This window comes from Phaseolus vulgaris, chromosome 4, assembly GCF_000499845.2.
Source record: "Phaseolus vulgaris cultivar G19833 chromosome 4, P. vulgaris v2.0, whole genome shotgun sequence".
Lineage (NCBI taxonomy): Eukaryota > Viridiplantae > Streptophyta > Magnoliopsida > Fabales > Fabaceae > Phaseolus > Phaseolus vulgaris.
The window spans coordinates 9,513,464-9,533,456 of record NC_023756.2 but is presented as its reverse complement, the minus strand read 5'-3'; the positions used below and the strand labels follow the sequence as shown (position 1 = coordinate 9,533,456).

Genomic DNA, 19,993 nt, shown 5'->3' with positions numbered 1-19,993 from the left:
TTCAACTTTTAACTCCCAAATTTTAGACATATCTAATAAAAAAATGTTGAGAGAGAAGAAACAATTCAAAGAAAGAATTTGATTAGTTCCTAATAAGAATTTCCTCCCTAAAAAATGTTCACTCTTTTCACTCTACTCCTTTCAAAGGATGATCAAATCTGTAAAGAGAACCAAAGATTTTAATTCTTCAAATTGTAAAAAATGATAATGGTATTTTATTTATACAAGATTCTCTATACTAAGAAGAAAATTAGTCTTAATCTTCTCTCCAAAATTTTCAGTCCTCATAGCGATCCTCCCTCAGTAGTTTGCCTTATTCTTCTTGTAATTAATTGCTAAGTCCTTGCTTCACTTTTCACATTCACATAGCTGTGTAACTCCTTTCACTAGTGGATGCTCAACAAACAATGCATATTTGGACTTGAATGTCAAATTTATGAGTTCAGTTACATAAACAATCAAAACTAAAGAGAAGAGCAGATGCTACAAGTTCTTCAAATAATGATTTATTTTTGCAATAAAGGAAATGGGAATCAGTTTATAAGATAAATAGCAGCTAAAACATATTCACCCCCAAAACGAGATAAGATTGAAATTATAATGGTCGTGCCACATTAAGATTATAGCAATACTTATGCTCCATGAGAATGAAAAAGAAAATGTATGATGCTCATGAACTCTGAACCATTGTCAACCATGATTACTTTTAACAGTTGCTTGAAATTGAGAGCAAAATTAATGAAAGATTGCAATATGTATGGAGAATCTGATTTGTATAACATAAGGAATATCCATGTGCATCTTGTACGATAATCCAAATTTAGGGACACACGAATTAAACTAATCCAAAAATATCAATTCAAAGACTATATCAATGGTCATGAAACAAAGCAATTACTTTTCCTTCAATCACAATGACATACTGTTTAACACCAAACCAAATAGCAAAATTCACACCAAAAAATTGAACAATGGCATATAAATATTGACATTTCTCATTATAAATGCCTGTTTAATTTCATCAAGAACAATAAACAAGCTTTCAAATTTAGCTAAACATATTCACAAGATTGATATCCAGAATCACCGACTCTCTATACAGGACATTCTCGTGGTGATGACCTAAACAAAATTTAGAAAAACACTCAGATCCAACCTTATATTACAGAAATAACAGCTCTCTTTACACATCAAACCTTCTCAAGAACACAAGGCTTGCTTCTTCAGCATTTTCCCTCAAAGATGTTCATCCTAGTTAAGTCAAGTCATTTTTATAAGCAGTCACACTCAGCTTCCTCTATGTACACTTCTCTGAATGGAGTTTAAGCAACAGTAGGGATCCTAGAATTCTGGCAATCCATGTTGAGGCAATCAAATCCCTCAACTCTAACTGCGGAGGGTTTAAGTCCAAAACTCATCCTAACAAACCCTCCTTTGCCCGAAGCCGAGGATGGAGAAAATAAACCTGATGGCGATGAAGTTGTAAACGCTGGATCGTGCTTTCCGTCTCTGAATCGAGCATCCTGAACCAAGGGATTTGCAGCTCGAACAGGAGGAGATCCACAAAAAAATGGAGGAGATGAAGCTACCTGATTTGAAAACTCCTTCCCATAACTCTCCTGTTCATACCACACACCAATTCATAAACCAAAGTTATCAGAATGAACAAAATGTCAATCTATGATCAGTGGAATCCATCAGAAAGACCCCTCAAAGAATTGTCAAGTTTCTTGTAAGACAATATTCCTTTAAACCCAAAACCGTTGTACAAAGTTTCAAATCAAGGTTTAAAATGCCAGTCACCATAGCTGTTTGATTGCATCATTGACATTGCAGGAAATTACAAACAAATATAGCCGATGTAGACATAATTGTGATAAGGAAAAGTCCAAAATCCTTGACATCACACAACCAAAATCATCGTGGAAAACAAATTTTTATAACCATTTTTCGAATACAACAAAAATTGTCTACCAAAAGAAACAAAGCATGCATCAAACCACAAATTCATACATTACTATGGTACCAAGACTATCCGACATTTATCTTCCTAGGCCTAGAAAAAATATTCATGAAGTCATAGCTTACCTTCTTAAACATAATCTCTAGTAGCTCTGCCCCGCCTTTTGAATCGGAACCCTCGGCCTGTTGACTTCAAGAAAAATTGAAACACAACAAATGAGATCAACAAAGGCTTCCAAAACAGATTAATGTCATCAAAACTCAAAAGGGAAGAATCAATTCTGATATTTACTTGAAATGCCATCTCAAGTGCCTCATAGGCATGTTAGATACAACCCCAACGCGGCGTGGTTGAGGGCAAATGACAGACTCCTTCTTATCAACAAAATTCACAGAGCCTCTCATCTCTTCACAGGCTGCAAAGGCGTTCTTTTGAAGACCATAACAGTTCATCTTCAGATCACCTTTATTTAAAAGTAGAACACCTATGCCACAAAATAAAACAAAATTATACTCAGAAAATTGTAATACTCCTAATCTATACAGCGAAATTATTCTCAGAATATGTCTCTGTCTCCCTCTCACACACACATACGTCAAAATATAACAAAATTATACTCAGAAAATGTCAGAACATGATCTTAAAACATAGTAACACTCATAACCTATTCAACCAAATTATTTTCAGAAAAATGTCTCTTTCTAACACATGTGTGGAATTTCCTTATTTACAAAGGAATTATAACCATGATCTTAAAAATTGTTACTCCTAATCCAATGTGCAAACAGATCCACTCAACCTAATCACAATAAAAATTAAAAAAAGCCGCAACCCATTTCACTATTTTCCAAATTTCCTAAACCAACACACGAGGGTTAAACAAATTTCACAAATTACCAACAGATCTGAGCTCAAATCATCGCAAACCCCCAAAAACCCAACTTTTAGCTCAAATTACCCAATGCATCAAATTTAACAAAAAAAAAAAACAGACCAGGAACCCAAAAGGGCGACCTCAAAACAAATATGTAAAAGAACACATTTTTCAAACATCCAAGGAACAAAAAAACAACATTGAACGGTGTGGGCAAATCTATTCTATGAAACACGTTTTGTTTGACATTCCAAACCCAAAATTTGAAGAAACATTGATGCTTATGTTGAGATCTAGAAGAAAGTGCAGGAAAGAGAGGGAAACCTGAGAGAAGAAATGAAGGGAAGTGGGATACAGGAGAAAGGAGAGGAAGCGAATGGAGGCAGCTGGGATGGATTTATAGTGGAAGATACGTGTTGTTCGGTTTGAAGGGGTCACACGACGTCGTTGCTATCATTCCATTTCCCACGTTTTACCTATGCCAATTGATTTGCTTCTTCTTTCTTACTCTTGCATTTCACATGTTCTGTTAATTTCACACATTTCACTTCAGTTACAAATATCTTACCTTAGTTTGGGGCGTTATTACATTGATTTTTATTGTTTTTAATATTATTCTTATTTTTCTTTCAACAATTTATTTTTAACATTATGTTTGAAAAGCATTACTTAAATTCTTATACTACATTTTAATATGTAATATTTATATATCATTTTTATATTATAATCATAGCTTTCAAGATTAATATAATTTATGTTTTAATAGATCAAAATTAGTGATTTTATCTTAACAAGATATGAGATTATTGAATGTGTTTTATATTTTTAAAATTATTTGTTATATATGTTAACACTATATGTAATATAAACATATTAGTCATTAATCTTTCTTATTATATTCTTCCGTTATTCAAAATTAATATAATCCGTAATTATGTTCACAGTATATTAAATATATTTATTACTAATTTTTTTAACGCGTAAAATGATAAATACATAAAATTTATTATATAATACAAAATAAAAAGTATATTTGACTATTTCTTAAGCAATATTTTGTGAAAAAAATTAATGATTATTTAATGAAAGTTACATAAAAATTATTGTTCATTTAATGATAAAATTAAGAATAAAATATAAAAGTAAATTATATGTAATTTTCGTTTATATAAAAAAAATTTGTTTAATTGAATTAAAGAAATATTCAAGTATGTTAATTTAAAATATTTTTATAATCCTAATAACGTTTTTGTATTGGACTTGAGCTAGTAGAGCTCAGGTGGTCGGACATCGGCGTTTATGTTAAACAGGTCAGCTTGGTCGTCGAGTCAAGACTGTCGGGCCACACGGGTGGACTCTAGGTATGTATTGACTCTCATTCATATACTTAATATATTCTTTCGCGTATAAGGCCTGGTCAGTCAGCAAAGAGTGTTATTGGGCATTCGAGTTTAGTATGAGTAAAACATTCTCCATAAGTCTGAGCCCAAGAGTGTTAGGGTTTAAGGGAATAGGTTGCATGCATGGTATGTAGAGACATGTATGCCTGCGAGAGACAGATGAGACCCCTGATGTTGGTACATGAGTTGGTACCTTGGTGGTTATTCTATTAAGATTTTATGCACTCCAAGGAGATAAGATTTTGTGCAATTGCAACGCTAAGATTGTGCGTATTGTAAAAGACTCTTCTCCCATTAAACATGCTTTCACTCGAAATAAGATTCTCGTGAGAGAAAGTTGTTAAAGGGACTTGAGATCCGAGAAGGTACCTTGTTTCTAAGACTGAAACTGCTCACTTACTTCTTGTTTCTATGAGCCCTATACTGACTTGAATGTCAGAGTGCAATCAACAGGTAGGACCTCCTCTATCTCAACGGAGCCACGCTCCAACATACAAAGGGAAGCACAAAATTCACCAAAAATAGAAGGAGTCACAACTTGTCTTTGAGGTCAACCGACAAAAGCAGTTTTATACTTCTGACATTAAACTAAGTGTAGCTAATTGTAAAGACTAAACAAATTAAAAAAAACGTGAGAAAGTTTATCTTTAGAGACTAAAAAGGAAATTAAAACTAATATTTTACAGTAAGTGTTGGAGATCCCACATCGACTAGAGATTATAATCTTTCATTGTATATAAGTGGGTGCAAACCTCAATCCTATTAGCCGGTTTTATGGGGTTGAATTAGGCTTAAAGTCCACTTCGTAATAAGGCATATTTAAGTCTATTTTTTAAAATATTTATTTTTTTATCATTTTAATTTTAATTAGTTTTAAAAAGAAATTTAAATATTACTGTAATGCCTCGTGTTTATGATGAATAATTTAAATTTGTAATATAACTTTAATTGAAATTTAAAGAAAAAAAAATTCTATGAAAAAAATGAAATTTTGTCAAAAACAAATATTAAATAAAAATTAATTTTAAAGAAAAAAATAAATAAATAATAAATCAATTAAATTAAATTAAATATTATTTTATAAACTAAAAAATTATTATATCTAAAATAATTTTTATTATCAATAAAATTTATAAATTAATATCTAATTAGCTATAAAGATTTTAAAAACTAATTTAAAAATTAGATACTAATTTATTATTTTTCATGAATAATAAAATTATTTTAAATATCAATATTTTTTAATTTTATAAAATAATATCTAGTTATTAACTAATTATTATTTTTTATAAAATTATTTTTTAATTATTTTTTTCTTTTATTATTTTAATTTAGATTAAATGGACTAATCTAAAGAGGTTTATCTTAAATTTGACTTGAATAAATTTGTAACAAATGTTTCTTTTTAATAGATATAATCAAGAGTTTATTTCTAAATAATCTAGTTTGATCTAAAAGTAGCTAAAGATGAAACACAGAAAATTCCAAAAAGATTTAACTTTGATTTCAACACAACACAAACAATATATTTGAGATATTTCACACACAACAAAGAAAAGAAGAACATTTTTTTAACCCTAATCGATGAACATGTAGAATGAACTGAGGAGAAAGTGAGAAAAATCTCACAGTAAAAGTGTGGTGTTGGAAAGAATCTTACCTTCTATTATACACAGAAGACATTGAAATCTTTTAATCATCTTCATTTGTTGCGTATGAAACGGTGCCTTTTCATTGATTTAACAATCTTAGCTAATAATAATGAATGTTCTTCATTTTATATTTTTATTTGCAAATAACAATCTTTTAATTTTTTTATTTGCAATGGAGTTATAAGGTAATTTTGGATTATACTTTGGGTTTGATGGAGAAAGTGTATTGAATTTTAAATTTGTTTAATTGAGTGTCTATAAGAGATAACTACTTAACGCATACACTAATTAATGTGCGATTATTCAGTTTAATTATTATCGGTTTCAAATTTGAGTCATAAATATAATGACGTTGAATATTTAGCTTCATTGTTTATAATGGTTTTTTTCTAGGCTACAATAGAATTGCCCCAGATAAATGGTATTGATGATTTCTAAATAAATACAGAAAGAAAAAAACAGAAAAAAAAATATTTAAATAGTAAAGATTAAAAAATTATACGTATATCAACCAGTTGACGATTTAAATATAACTGAATGTGTTTTTTAAGTTTGATACTTTATTTAAATTTAATTATCAATAAAATTGATAAATATTTCTTAATAATAACTTTATTAGAAAAAAAAAACTTACTCTACATTTTTTATATTTTTTGGAAGTAATTTTTATCACTTATTAATTAACTATTTATCAATAATAAAAACTACTTTAAATATTAATAATTTTTTTAATCTCTAAAATAATATCTAATTTAGTCCATATAATAATTAATTATTTTTTATTTTTAAAATTAATTTTTATTTAATATTTTTCTTGTAATGATAAGTTATTTCTAGTTTATCATCATTTAGTTTTGAATAAACTATTTTTTTTTTTAAGTTTTTATCTTCTCTCCTTCTCATCTATATCTCATTCTTCTAAAATTTCACAATTTCAATTAGTCGAGAAATTGTATTTATCTCAATTGGTTGAATTTTCTATTAGTGTTTTAGTTTGTTAGTTGGAGTTTCCTTCAAATTTTGAATGTTTTGGTGATGTCTCATTTCTTCATTGGAGTTGTTATTGCTTCAAAAACAAATATATACTCAATAAAGATAGTTGAACTTAGAATCTTAAATATGTTTTGAACTATTCAATATGATCTTGAGATTGTATATTAATATTTGGTTGATTCAATTATGAGATTGGACATCACTTCAAACAAGTATTTTTATGTTGTTTTGTTTGATTTAGGTGTTGCAAATGTTTATATTGAATAAAAAATAAAATTATTATTTTGATTGCAAAAAAACTTGCATTTGGTTTTTATAACTATTAGAATTATTGAATTTGAGTTGTAAATTATTTTTTTTAATTTGTTGTCTTTGTTGGATTTGTATATGTTATTTTAGCTTTGGGTTTTTTTTGCTTGAGCGAGGTTCAAACGATGACATTTATTGCAAGTACAACAAATTATTACTTAAACATCCACCTCATCACTCAAGCGAAAAGCTCCTCGTACAAGTTGTTACTTGAAATTTGAGTAAGACATATGTCAAAGTAATTCTCTCTTCCTAAGACTCCCATCATTAAATAATGAAGACTTAATAATTTGAAGAAGTTCTAAAAGTTGCATAGACAAGAAAATGTCATTGCTCAAGCATTACGAGAAAGAAAATCAATGTTAAATATAATAGTTTAGTTCACCGTTATGTTTTGTTTGTGTCTTATGATATTGATATGATCATATCTCGACACAAGACCAAATTTTTTTTGCAACAAAAGATGTTGGAGGGAGCCTATAAAGATTATATTATATGTTATTTTATGTTTTATTTATATATGTTTGACTATGTCAAATAAACATATACAAAATATATGAAACAGAAACAATAATTCATAATTGTATATTTTATTAAATTTAAATGTACAATCTTTAAGTTACATATTTAAATAATAACACAAGGCTTCATTTTTGTATTGAACTATTTATGTTTCTATATTGAACTATTTATACGTGACTATGTATCAAATTTTATTTTTCTCATATTTTATAAATACAATGACTACTTTATTGGTTGAATTTTGTTTTAAAATTTAAAGAGTGATTATTGTTAGAAATAAGTAGTGAATTCAAAAGGAGTGGATTGAACTTTAAACTTTTGTTAAAATGATTTTCAATAAAAAATTGAAGAAAAAAAATTTAAATCAAATTGATCTTTCATGAAAAAACAAGTTCTAACTCATGAAATGATAATTTCAATGTTATTTAATTGTACATACACATAAAATTAATGTTAATTTCATATATAATAAGTTAGAGATAAGGGAAAAATAAAAACATAAAAATTTATATTGGTTCACATTGACAAGAGAGTTACATCTAGTTGTCTAAATTACTCTAATTAGTCAATCGACTGATTTTCAAGTTTTATAACACTCACTCAAGAAAATAAGAAAATATTATACACATAATGATCTTGAAATCATACAAAATTGTTTGACAACTTGTAAAACTTTATCACAAGCAACACCCATTGAGCAACCACGATCAAGATCTAACACAAAATATAAAAAAATACATAGTTGGGAAACAATATCTCTTGTACAAATTTCAAATCAAAATATGTAAAAGAAAAGAAATGATAATCCCTTTTATGTTATTCTCAAACTATGATCTTGAAGTCATTGATTTAGTACAAGAAAGCTCTAAGAATTATGTTTTTTGCTAGCCAAATTTATCTCAATGTTAGAAAGAGTTTTGAAAATTTTCATAATTTTTTTTATTTTATATAGTTTTAAAATTGATAGTTGTAATGCATTGAAACATGTTGTCAAAATAGGACAAATACATGAAAGGAGAGTGTTGAATTGTGTATTAAAACTTTTTTGCAGACTATTGTTACAAGTTACAAACTTTTGGAATGTACCCAATCCTGACAAACGCTTCAAGTAAAGTAGTCACTTTTGGCTAGCCAACCAAGTATTCTTTGAACAATTGGTCACTTTTGGCTAAAACCTGAGTATTCTTTTGGAATGTAGCCACTATTGGCTAACCCACCAAGTATTGTTTGCAATGCAATCACTTCTGGCTAAGAAAAAGATTTGACTAAAATGTGATATAATATATCACAAGGTTTTTCTTACTAAAGAGGGTAGCATTTTATGACATATACAAAGTTTAATCATTCTACTAGTTCATTAATAAATAGACCCAATGTTCTTACAAGGCTTTAGATGGTTTGGAAAAATTCAAAATCATTTTTGCACTTTGGAAATCTTAACTCTCTTTTTTGTTACTTTCTTATTGAAGGATGTCTTTATATAAGTATTGAAGAACATAGTCATTGCAAATACATTTTTTGTCATTGAGTAGTTTCAACTCATATGAAAGTTTTCCTTTTGTATGATCATCTTGAACATAAAAGATGTATTAAATTTGCTCCATGCATGCATTAAATAATCTTCTCCTCTTGAAGATACATATCAATAGTTGGAAGTACTTGATAAGTGTCATATTTCAGTAATATTTCATATTAAAATACAAGGACTTATGAATATTAATTGATAAAATAACTATAATATAACCATTAATTTATGAATTTAAACTTTTTTACATATTTTGTGATTATAATTTGAATAAGAACGATTTATTCCCAAATTTTTGTTAATTTTAGGATTCTAGGGAAGAATAAAGATGAAAGGGCAAAAGAAGAATAAACAAAGTTAAAAAGGGAAAGTTGGAATGTCCTAGCACTCGCCCAAGCCAGAAGCTTTCAGAGGATCTCGCCCAACTGAGCCCAATCTTTCTTAGGCAAGATCATTCCAGTGATGTTGAGCCTGTTTTTCATGTAACTCGTCGAAGCGAGCCCAATCATGCTCAGACGAGAAGTCACTTAACTCAAGACCAACTAGGTTAAATATGAGGCGTGAGACACAACCCTAGCCATCAATTAGGAGAATAAAAGGTGTTAGAAACCCTAAAGGAGGAAACCACCAAGGAGAAACATTATGGATCTTCTTTTTTTGCTTTCCATGTTTGTAATGACTAACACGAGTGACTAATTCTACCCTTTGGGATTGAGAGTAATCTATTCACACTCTTATGTATTGAGGTGATATTTAAATAAAATAATATGTTATTGATTAATGATTGGTATGTCATTTTATATGTAATGCTTGTTTACCATAAGCATTACTAAAGTGATATATCTTATAGCTCAAATGTTACCTATATCGCTCAAGTGAAACTTTTCTAAATCAAAGTATTCATAGCTTAGGCATTATTACCTTGATTGTATTATGATACATTGTTTAAAATTAATGATTCCATCTATTTTTTTATTTCAGTGGTATATATTATTAATCTTTAGCTTGTATTTATGATGTGAATTAGGTTGAGAATGTTGGTGTGGAATCAGAGAATGTGATTGATGAATAATACTTAAAATTGAATGTTTAAGTGACTAAATATATTGGAATATTTTAGTAATAACCATAATTAATAAATTGATATAGTGTTATCTAAGTAGGAACTTGGGAGATGCTACTTAGTCGTGGTGTATAGTATAAGTATTAAGTTAGATGATTCTATTAGATTTCAGGTTATTGATACATTGAGTCATGTAGATGAACGTATCAGGTTGTGTGAGAGTTAATATAGATTTCTAACATAAAATAGAAACAAAATGCACTATGAAATAGATAAAGAATTATTGACTATTTTTAGTGTAAACTTAATTAATTCTAATTTCTAGAAGTACTTAATCATTGCACGTGTGATATTAATGAGATAAATAATCTTTTGTAGGTTTTATGTGTGAATACATTATACATTAAATAGTCTAGATCACCTCTATCTTTTGCTTGTATTTTATGATATTGTATGATTGTGTTTTGACAACACTATCAAGTGTCAAAGAAAATCTATAATATTGTTACATAGTATTTTAATTCAATCAATAGAATGTTTTATGCTTAAGTTATTTTTTCAAAATTCTAATTCAATAACCTCTTCTTTCTCACATAATTAACACTTGAGACATTATTGTGGAAATATCTATGTAATGAGGAATTCGTGTTTAATCTTTAATGTGTGTGAAAAAACCCATCATGTTAGTGAGATTACGTTCAAACTCGTGTATTTTAGATTCAAAATAAAGGACATGCTCAACTTGAGTCAACAAAATAGACTATATCATAAAAATATGACGCCGATTCATATCTAAATATTCATAGACTTAGCCCAATCCTATGCCATATTAATGGAAATTTAGCTCACTTTAAAAAGATAAAAAAAATATATATAAGAAGTGATTTTAAATTAAAAAAACTGAAAACTAGAATATGTATTTTAATAAGTTACATTATGAAATTAGTTTAAATTTTTAGATATAGTGATTTAAAATATAAACCTACATGCATATATTTTCATAAAATGTTTTTTTAGTAAAAGATGAGTGAACTCAAAAATTCACATGTGTTATGTCGTTGCCTCTAATTATTTAGATTACAAAAATAAATGATTTGGTTAAAAGTAAATAAATTATATTTAAATTACATTTACTTTATCAATCACTAAATTTCTTTAAACAACTAATCTTAAATTAAAATAATAATTAATTATTATACTAATTAAGTGAGATACGATTTTATAAACTAAAAAATTATTAGTATTTAAAATAATTTTTATTATTAATAAAATTTTAAAAATTATTTTATAAATTTGTAATAGTAATAAAAATTATTTTAAATACCAACAACTTTTTTTTATAAAATAATATCTAATTCAATCAATATAATTATATTAATTATTTTTTGTCTCTAAATTAATTATTATTTAATATAATAATTAAATTTTTTTAATTTTAAATTAATTAGTATTTAATGTTTTTCTTATAGTGATTCTTCTTTAATTCAAATTTTTCTCTTTTCACCACAAAAAACAATGTTGTATTTTATCGGCCAAAACGAACACAAATGAACCAAAATCGATGAAAAAACGTTGGATTTACATTGGTCAAGCATCAGACGCAGCAAAATACTTTTTACGTCGGAAAGTACGAGCGACGCAATTTGTGTGGACCAAACCAATGTAAAAGAGATACGAATTTCGTCGGCCACTCCGATGTAAAAGTGACGTAATATCGTCGGCTTATGCATGGACCAAGCCGACACAAAACTTAAGGAAAAAACTTGTGTGGGCTTGACCCATACATAATGGAAGCAATAAAAAAATGAACTTTTTTGCGTGGACTTGGTTGACACATAAATATTTTAAAAAACATTTAATTTTTTCTTTCTAACCACTTTTACCTATAACATTCGAGATAACAAATCCCCCAAAAAAAAAAATCATTCACAACATATTAATTCGAAATAGCAAATACAAATTAACATTCACACCACATTCAAAAAAAAAATCCAAATAGATAAACAAAAAGTAAATAAATTATATTTAAATTACATTTACTTTATCATTCACTAAAAAAATTTAATAAATAACAACTAATTTTAGATTAAAATAATAATTAGTTATTATATTAATTAAGTAAAATACGATTTTATAAATAAAAAATCATTATCTAAATTAATTTTTATTATTAATAAAAATTTAAAAACTACTTTATAAATTTATATTAGTAATAAAAATTATTTTCCATATCAATAACTTTTTAATTTATAAAATAATATCTTATTCAATCAATAAAATGGTATTAATTATTTTTTTCTCTAAATTAATTATTGTTTAATATAATAACTAATTATTATTTTTTTATTTTTAAATTAATTAATATTTAATGTTTTTTTTATAGTGATTCTTCTTTAATTCAAACTTTTCTCTTTTAGTTTGATTCCTTTAATTTATACCAAAACAAAAAACTTGATAAGTTAGAACTATCCAAAGTCTAGATTTATGGTGACAAGTTTGGCTGCTAAATGATCAACAAAAGCTTTGATGATATAAAATGTAGAAATTGAGTGGCGTTGGACCCTTCGGAAAGACCATTAACTCATAAAGAGCACAATATATTCAAAAATTAAGGAACAAAATTATGCATATACAATCCTTTTTCATTGAAACCCTAGAGCAATGTGGCTTAATCTTACATGAGCAAAATCATCAACATTAAATTGAACTTTAGTACACAATTTTATATTATGTAGAATTTATAGCTTTGTGTGAGCCTGAACCTAAGAGAGGTAATACTTTCTTGAGTCATGAATGTTAATAAATCATTCTTTTAATGCAATGAGGTGTGAACTTGTCTAATAAACTTTAAAGTAGTTTAAAATTTTAGGTGTGGCAAGTGACCATTTATGTTCACATGCATGATCAAGCATAACCTACCAAGGTCATGCAAAATTAATGCTATTTTCTTGTTATTCTAATTCTAAGAAAGAAAGATGCTAAAGTTAGATACATATTGACAAACGTAATCATTTTTGTACAATAATTCATATTAACTTTGACAAGACAAGACTCAAAATGTTACAACATATAATTAAATTCGCAAAAGTACTTCACATCATACAAAATTGATCCTGAGGTATACATACCACATTATCATATTCACAAAGTACTGAGTTGATTTTCTAACATTTTTTTTATATTTTATCAGTTAAAAATAAATAAATTAACTGAAACATTTAACTGATGTTTCTATTTTATATGAAAAAAAATGGAGGCAAGAGATCTCAGTACCTCAAAAATCACCTTTAACCTCCAAATATTTATATGGCTGTCAAAATTACATACCCAAAGAGTAGTAGATACTAGACAATTGCAAAGTTTAAGAGAATATTATATAACAGATAATCATGTCATACTAAAAAAAATAAAATAAGATGTGACGGTTTTAATATATTAAAAAGCGTTACAATTATCTGTGTAATTCAATAAGTTAATAAGCCTAATATTTCACCTTCAAATATGTCATTTGAAACTGTCATTTTATGAAATAGACCACTATCCCACTATTTCGTGATGGAAAAAACGTACGCGGAAGTAACACACAATCACGAATCAACTGCAGAAAAATAAACAATACAAGATTTAATGTGGTTCGGTCGCCAACTGCAACCTACATCTACACGGGCAACTATTAGGTTTTCATTATATCCTGTTGCACACCAATTACGAGTACAATGATCTCTTTAAATAGAGATTATGAAAGGGACACGGTGATTAAGTCCACCCACTAAACATGGTGTCTAGTCAGCCCAACCCAATTGGTCCTGGCTTCATACCCAACAATCTCCCACTTGAAGCCACAAAACAATGTTCACCTGCGCTTCAACTGTGTACATGGTGTCTTGTCAACCCAACCCAATTGGTCTTAACTTCATACCCAACAATCTCCCACTTGAAGTCACGGAACAATGTTCACCTGCGCTTCAACTGTGTACATGTACTTCTGTAATTTGTCGACGGAATTCAATGTTCCACCTCTAGTTGCCACCAGCCTTCTTAATCATTTTGAAGACTTCGTTAAAACTCCACTAAGTTTCAACACGTCAGTCACTGACCCGTTCTCTATTCCTACCGGCTCCCACTTACAGGAACTGTTGGATCCTGAAACAATTTGAGAACAAACACTCTCCATATTCAACAAGAAATTTTCTAGAGAAGTTTCAACAGCTGGAATACTGGTTCTCCTAACCCACTGTCGTCTAGGAACCTTCAGCTGAAGCACAACTCGTGCTCCCACTGCCACAAGTACCTCTGACTGGTCTACTTGAACCTTTCCATGCTCGTTCATCCTGAATCTGACATGTGACTCTGGGTTTGTCTCTTGTAAAGACAACACTCTTCTGCCCACGAGATTTTGTGAACAGGACTTTGTTTATCTTCTGAACTAGGACGGTCACTCCCTCAGACGGTAATCTGACCATATACAACGAACCTCTATTTCTTCTACAGGCTATGACAAGATTTCCCTTGACGACCTTCCATTGCTGATTTCCGAACTTCACTTCATGTCCCTGTTCGTCTAACTGCCTAACTGAATCAAACTTTTCGTCAAGCTTTGAACAACTCTGACATCCTTCAAAGTCCATAAACCAACTGGTGTCTTCAACACTATGTCACCTATGCCCGTAACATCAAGAGTGTTGTCCACTAGTCTTACCTTTCTAAAGTCCCCAATAACTAGATTCTGCAATGCTTCAGAATCCATGACCCAGGAATCCACACTACTATCCGCACAACAGACTAAAAGGTCCTTGTCCGCGAAGTCTTCTGCAATGTTGACTTATTTATCATTTGGGCATTGATTCCTGAAATGCCCCACCTCCTTGTAGTTCCAACATGTTACACTTGAACAATATCGAGTCTTTGACTGACTCCTTCTTTTGTTCATGCTCTCACTATCTCTGATATTTTTCTTACCTCTGATGACATATAGCGATTCACTAGATAATTCCCCAGAACTCCTTCTTCTAACGTCCTCGCCAAGAACGAGATCACGAATCTTCTCAAAAGTAAATCCATCAGATCCCGCTGAACTGGTAACTACTGTAATAATTCCGGACCAACTTTCAGGCAAAGATAATAACAGTAGTAAAGCTTGAATTTCATCATCGAACTTAATGCCCACTGACATAAGTCTGGCTAAGATCAAATTCGTTTTATTGATGTGCTCAGTAACTGAACTAGCAAATCCTCAATTTGCATTTTCCACCAACTGAAATTTGTACCATCGAATTTTCAATTCGGAACCTCCCGTCTTCTGCCATATCAAATGACTAAACGAGATACTCGGTATAACTAATTTCAGATCTTGGCAATCTTTTTTTTTTTGCACCACCCAAAATCACTCACCAACAGACCTAGTCGCAGTCCACTGCACTGGCGCTCCGCACCACTACCGTCGCTGGTCACCGCTGTTGTAAAGCAGATCTAGGAGCCTCCTCCTTGCACCGATGTGAAACCCTAAGCCTTGGGACGCTGCTGCAGCCCCTGCGAAACCCTAACTTTGGGATGTTGCTGCCGCCTCTGCGAAACCCTAACTTTGGGACGCTGCTGCAGCCGCAATTTTCAAGTCTCGTCGATTAATTTCTGCTGATCGAATCTTTAGTGCGTAAACGAACCAAAGATCTTGATACCACTTGATGGAAAAAAACGCACGTGGAAGCAATACACAATCACGAATCAACTGCAGAAAAATAAACAACACAAGATTTAACGTGATTCGGTCGCCAACTGCAACCTACATCCACACGGGCAACTATTAGGTTTTCATTATATCCTGTTGCATACAAGTACAATGATCTCTTTAAATAGAGATTATAAAAGGGACATAGTGATTAAGTCCACCCACTAAACATGGTGCCTAGTCAGCCTAACCCAATTGGTCATGGCTTCATACCCAACATTTCGTTCCCTCCATCGCATTGTGACTTTATTTTTTTCACAGAAAATATTTAGTTTCCACAAATATTTTTAGCCGTGTTTTGCGCCAAAATCGTTTCCCAATCAAATATATTACGAAAATTTTGAGTGACATGAATTACATACATAAAACGTCACTATATACAAAACGTTAAATGACGGGTGTTGCGAAGATTCGCATAAGACCGTTATATTAATTTTTTTGGCAGTGAGGTATATAGCGGTTTTTAAAATCACCACACACATAAATTATAGTGTTTATAAACACCAGTTTATACAAAATTAACGTCCATCACATACACGTTTATTTTTAGTGTCAAACAGAAAACCATTGTACCTCTCTCCATCTATCTTTACTTATAGTTAAACCATCTAAGCAGCTATTGAATCACAAAGGCAACTTCTGTTTCCTGTACAATCAACAAAAACATTTCCCAGCCTTTTCACAGAGACCACATTTAAGGTGAGTTATCTTTGGGCCCAGAATAAAAATGTCCCTCAATGACCAAGTCAAACACAATAAAAGGTAACATAGTTGTTCTTAAAGATAATATTATGTTAAATTATATTTTTTGACAAAATTTATTATTGGAAAACTGTTTCTACTAGGGAGATGGGACCTAGAGAACTATTGAAGTCTTCTTCTCTTTCCTTCGGTCGGTCAGGTTGTTGGGTGATGAACTGGGGTTCTTCTCGTCCTCCTGCTTCTCCTTCGACACTCGGTCTAGGCTGAACACCGGATGGTGGGGGTACCTGCGAAGGCACTCCGATGCTCAAGTCAGTAAAGCGGGTGATGGTATTATGGTAGGTGAACAGTAATAAATGATGTACCTTTCTCCTTGGGATGTGAGTTATTTATATTATTCTAATGGGCCTACCTTGTTGGACCCGTTTATCGGAGTGGATCCTGCTTAGGGTTGTATTACTTAATTCTTAATAACGAATTAACTTCACTGACCTTGGTTTGAGCGTTAACGGTGGTATGGGTCGGTCGGCAGGCCGTGGTGATTCTACTCGTCTCGGCTAAGCTTACATGGTCTTGGCCAAGTCTCTTAGGTCTCGGTCGTCTCGGCCAAGTCTCCCAGGTCTCGGCCAGGTTTTCCTGGTCTCGGTCGCCTCGGCCAAGTCTCTCAGGTCTCCCTGATCTCGGTCAGGTAAACCAGATCTCGGGCAACCAGGTGGGTCCCGATCAAGGAGGCCAAGTGTCGGTCTTGCCCATACCGATACAAGAACATATACATATAATTTTTAATACAAACACATGTGTAGATTTAATTTTCACTACACCATTTATTATCTATAGTAACATTTTCATAGTTACATTTATTTAAAATGTCACAATAGATAAATTTTAATGACTATAGTAACATTTGTTTTTTCATAAATGTTACTATAAATAAAATAAACTTAAATTGTAATTATTATAATAACAATTTTTACATAAATATCACCATAAACAAATAAAAAAGTAACATATTTTTATAAATAATTTTTTTTTATAAATAAATTTAAACTATATTTTAAATATCACTTAAATATAATGTTTTTAAATTTTTTTAAAAACTATCACAACCTCTTCCTGAATCTCAATGTCGTTCTTGTAACTCTCTCTCATTCTCATTTTAGTCTTCTTCCTTCGTTTCTCAATCTTATTTTACTCTCCTTGCTCTTTGAATCTCAGTTTCATTCCTCCTCCTCATTCTCTAAATCTTGTTTCATTCTCCATGATCTGTCTCCGTCTTGTTCGTGCTCCATTTCGTTCGTGCTTCGTCTCCATCTCCTTCTCTCATTTCTACGTGATTGATCACTTTCACTATGTCTTGTTCTATCGCTCAAACACAAGTAAGATTTTCTCTCAATCACTCATAAGCTCCTTATCTCATGCTTGCGCCTCACATTTTATTAGTGACGTTGTTCAAATACAGGTATCACAGACTTCAATTTATTCTTACAATCAGTTAGAGTTTTTTTATCTTTTATTTTATTAGGTTTTTGTTTTCATTTTCACTTGGTTTTTATTTCATTTATCTTACAAACATGACTTAGAGCATAGAAGTGGTGATCAGGGGGAAGTCCTATGAATTGGTTGATTTTCTTTATTTTAATTAATCTTCACTACTATCTTTCAGATTTTGCACCTTTACAATTTTATAGTTTTTCCATGCTTCTCAGTTGTTTGATTCAATAGTTTTGCTAAGCAATTTTTATAGTATTTTCTTTTTCTCCTTTTTTATGGTAATTTAATTTTAGTTTTGTTTAAAAATATTTTATGTTCGGTCGGTGTGTTTTTTTGGTATGAACAATGTCAGTGATTAATTTTGTAAATCAACCTTTTCTTAGGCATGTTTAATTTTGTTTCTGCCATGATATAGCCATATAGGATTGAAACACCATATTTTGTTTCTCACAATCCGAAACATATCAAACAGGCTAGTGTTTTATAAAGAGGTAGTGTTTTCAAAAGGCTAAGCTTATTGAAATTGATTTAATCCCCACAAACTTGCATTAATATGGCAACTAGGTAACTTTTTCGGTCTGAAAGCATGATTTACCTTGCACGATCTTGTTTGCCTTGTTTTTTTTTACCTCTTGTGTTTTGATCACGTAGTGGTACAATCATATTTTAGTCTTGTGATGGTTGCGAGTCGTGAAAGGTATGGTCTTTTGGTGCAGGTAATCAAGACTAAAATCATAATGGAAGGACTATGCTTTACTTTAGCCTGCCCGCCAACAAAGCTTTACGAGGGAGTGGAATGGAGTTATTGGAAGCAAGCATCACTCATAGTTGAAAGAAGGGAGGAAACATTTAAACACTTTGTTGTTAGCTTGCTAAATTTCTAACAGCTAACCTTACATCATATGCTAGGAATTTTTTTGTTAAGCTTCAAATGTTGCAGGTTATTTTGGAAGTAGGCAAAAGTGTTAAGAGATCAAGGATGTAAAAGGACATCAAAGATAGAGTCTCACTTAGTCATTATGTTTGTATCTTTTAAGTTTTGTGTTCAGCTGGTTTTTTGTAGAACCAATTCTGTTATGGACATGGGCTGTTTTCTGAAAGACAAGGTTCTTTGTGTAAGAGTGTTGTTATGGGTAGGGGCGGCTTTAAAGCTTATGCTCTTGGTGTAAGTGGAACATCTATTTTCTTTGTCTTGGTGTGTTGAAAGTTTTAACCAGATATGACTTATGTATAATGGGTTGAGACACCCCTAAAGTGTCTCACTTTATTTTATTAATTTATTGCCGAAAAAAAAAATTGAAATTGATTTTTTAATTAACTTTGTTGCTTTAATTGTTTAAAAACGTGCTTTTTTTTAATAAAAAAAGCACTCGACTGAGAAGCTTAGTAAAGAAGTAAAGAAGAATAATATTTCTAATTCATGTAGGAACAATAATAAAATATTTATTAGTACCAACATTTCAATCTCTTTAATTCTTAGATAAGAAAGACAATTAACACAGATTAATATACCTATTTATAAGTTTTATATCAACTACTCAATCACGAGTAATAATATATTTTGAATATCTTAAATATTTTATTACAAAAATGAGGTTAAACAAAATCTTAAACATTATAACATCAATTTAATAACCACTCGTCACGAAAAAAAAAATATTAAGTAACTAAGCTTAGTTAAACACATTTTTTTATATAGATATATTTTAAAAAATATGCTAAATCTCAGAAACAAACCTCAAATGGTATCAAAGCACAAAAAAATAAACCGACA

The 19,993-nt window shown here is 30.2% G+C and overlaps 1 protein-coding gene across 1 annotated transcript; it reads right to left on the bottom strand.

The window, feature by feature from the left end:
- Positions 1-964: 964 nt before the first annotated feature.
- LOC137837208 (uncharacterized) lies at positions 965-3,275 on the bottom strand. The gene is made up of 4 exons (XM_068646136.1): positions 3,162-3,275; positions 2,255-2,447; positions 2,089-2,152; positions 965-1,619 (listed from the first exon to the last, which is right to left on the bottom strand). The coding sequence occupies exons 2-4, from the start codon at positions 2,413-2,415 to the stop codon at positions 1,323-1,325; spliced, it is 522 nt and encodes a 173-aa protein (XP_068502237.1). The 5' UTR covers positions 2,416-2,447; positions 3,162-3,275; the 3' UTR covers positions 965-1,322.
- Positions 3,276-19,993: the final 16,718 nt, after the last annotated feature.

Coding starts and splice junctions, on each gene's coding strand:
- LOC137837208 (XM_068646136.1), bottom strand. CDS start 2,415: ATGAACTGTTATGGTCTTCAAAAGAACGCCTTTGCAGCCTGTGAAGAG. Junction 2,153..2,254: donor CACTTGAGATGGCATTTCAA/GTAAATATCAGA, acceptor TTTTTCTTGAAG/TCAACAGGCCGAGGGTTCCG. Junction 1,620..2,088: donor TAGAGATTATGTTTAAGAAG/GTAAGCTATGAC, acceptor TGGTATGAACAG/GAGAGTTATGGGAAGGAGTT.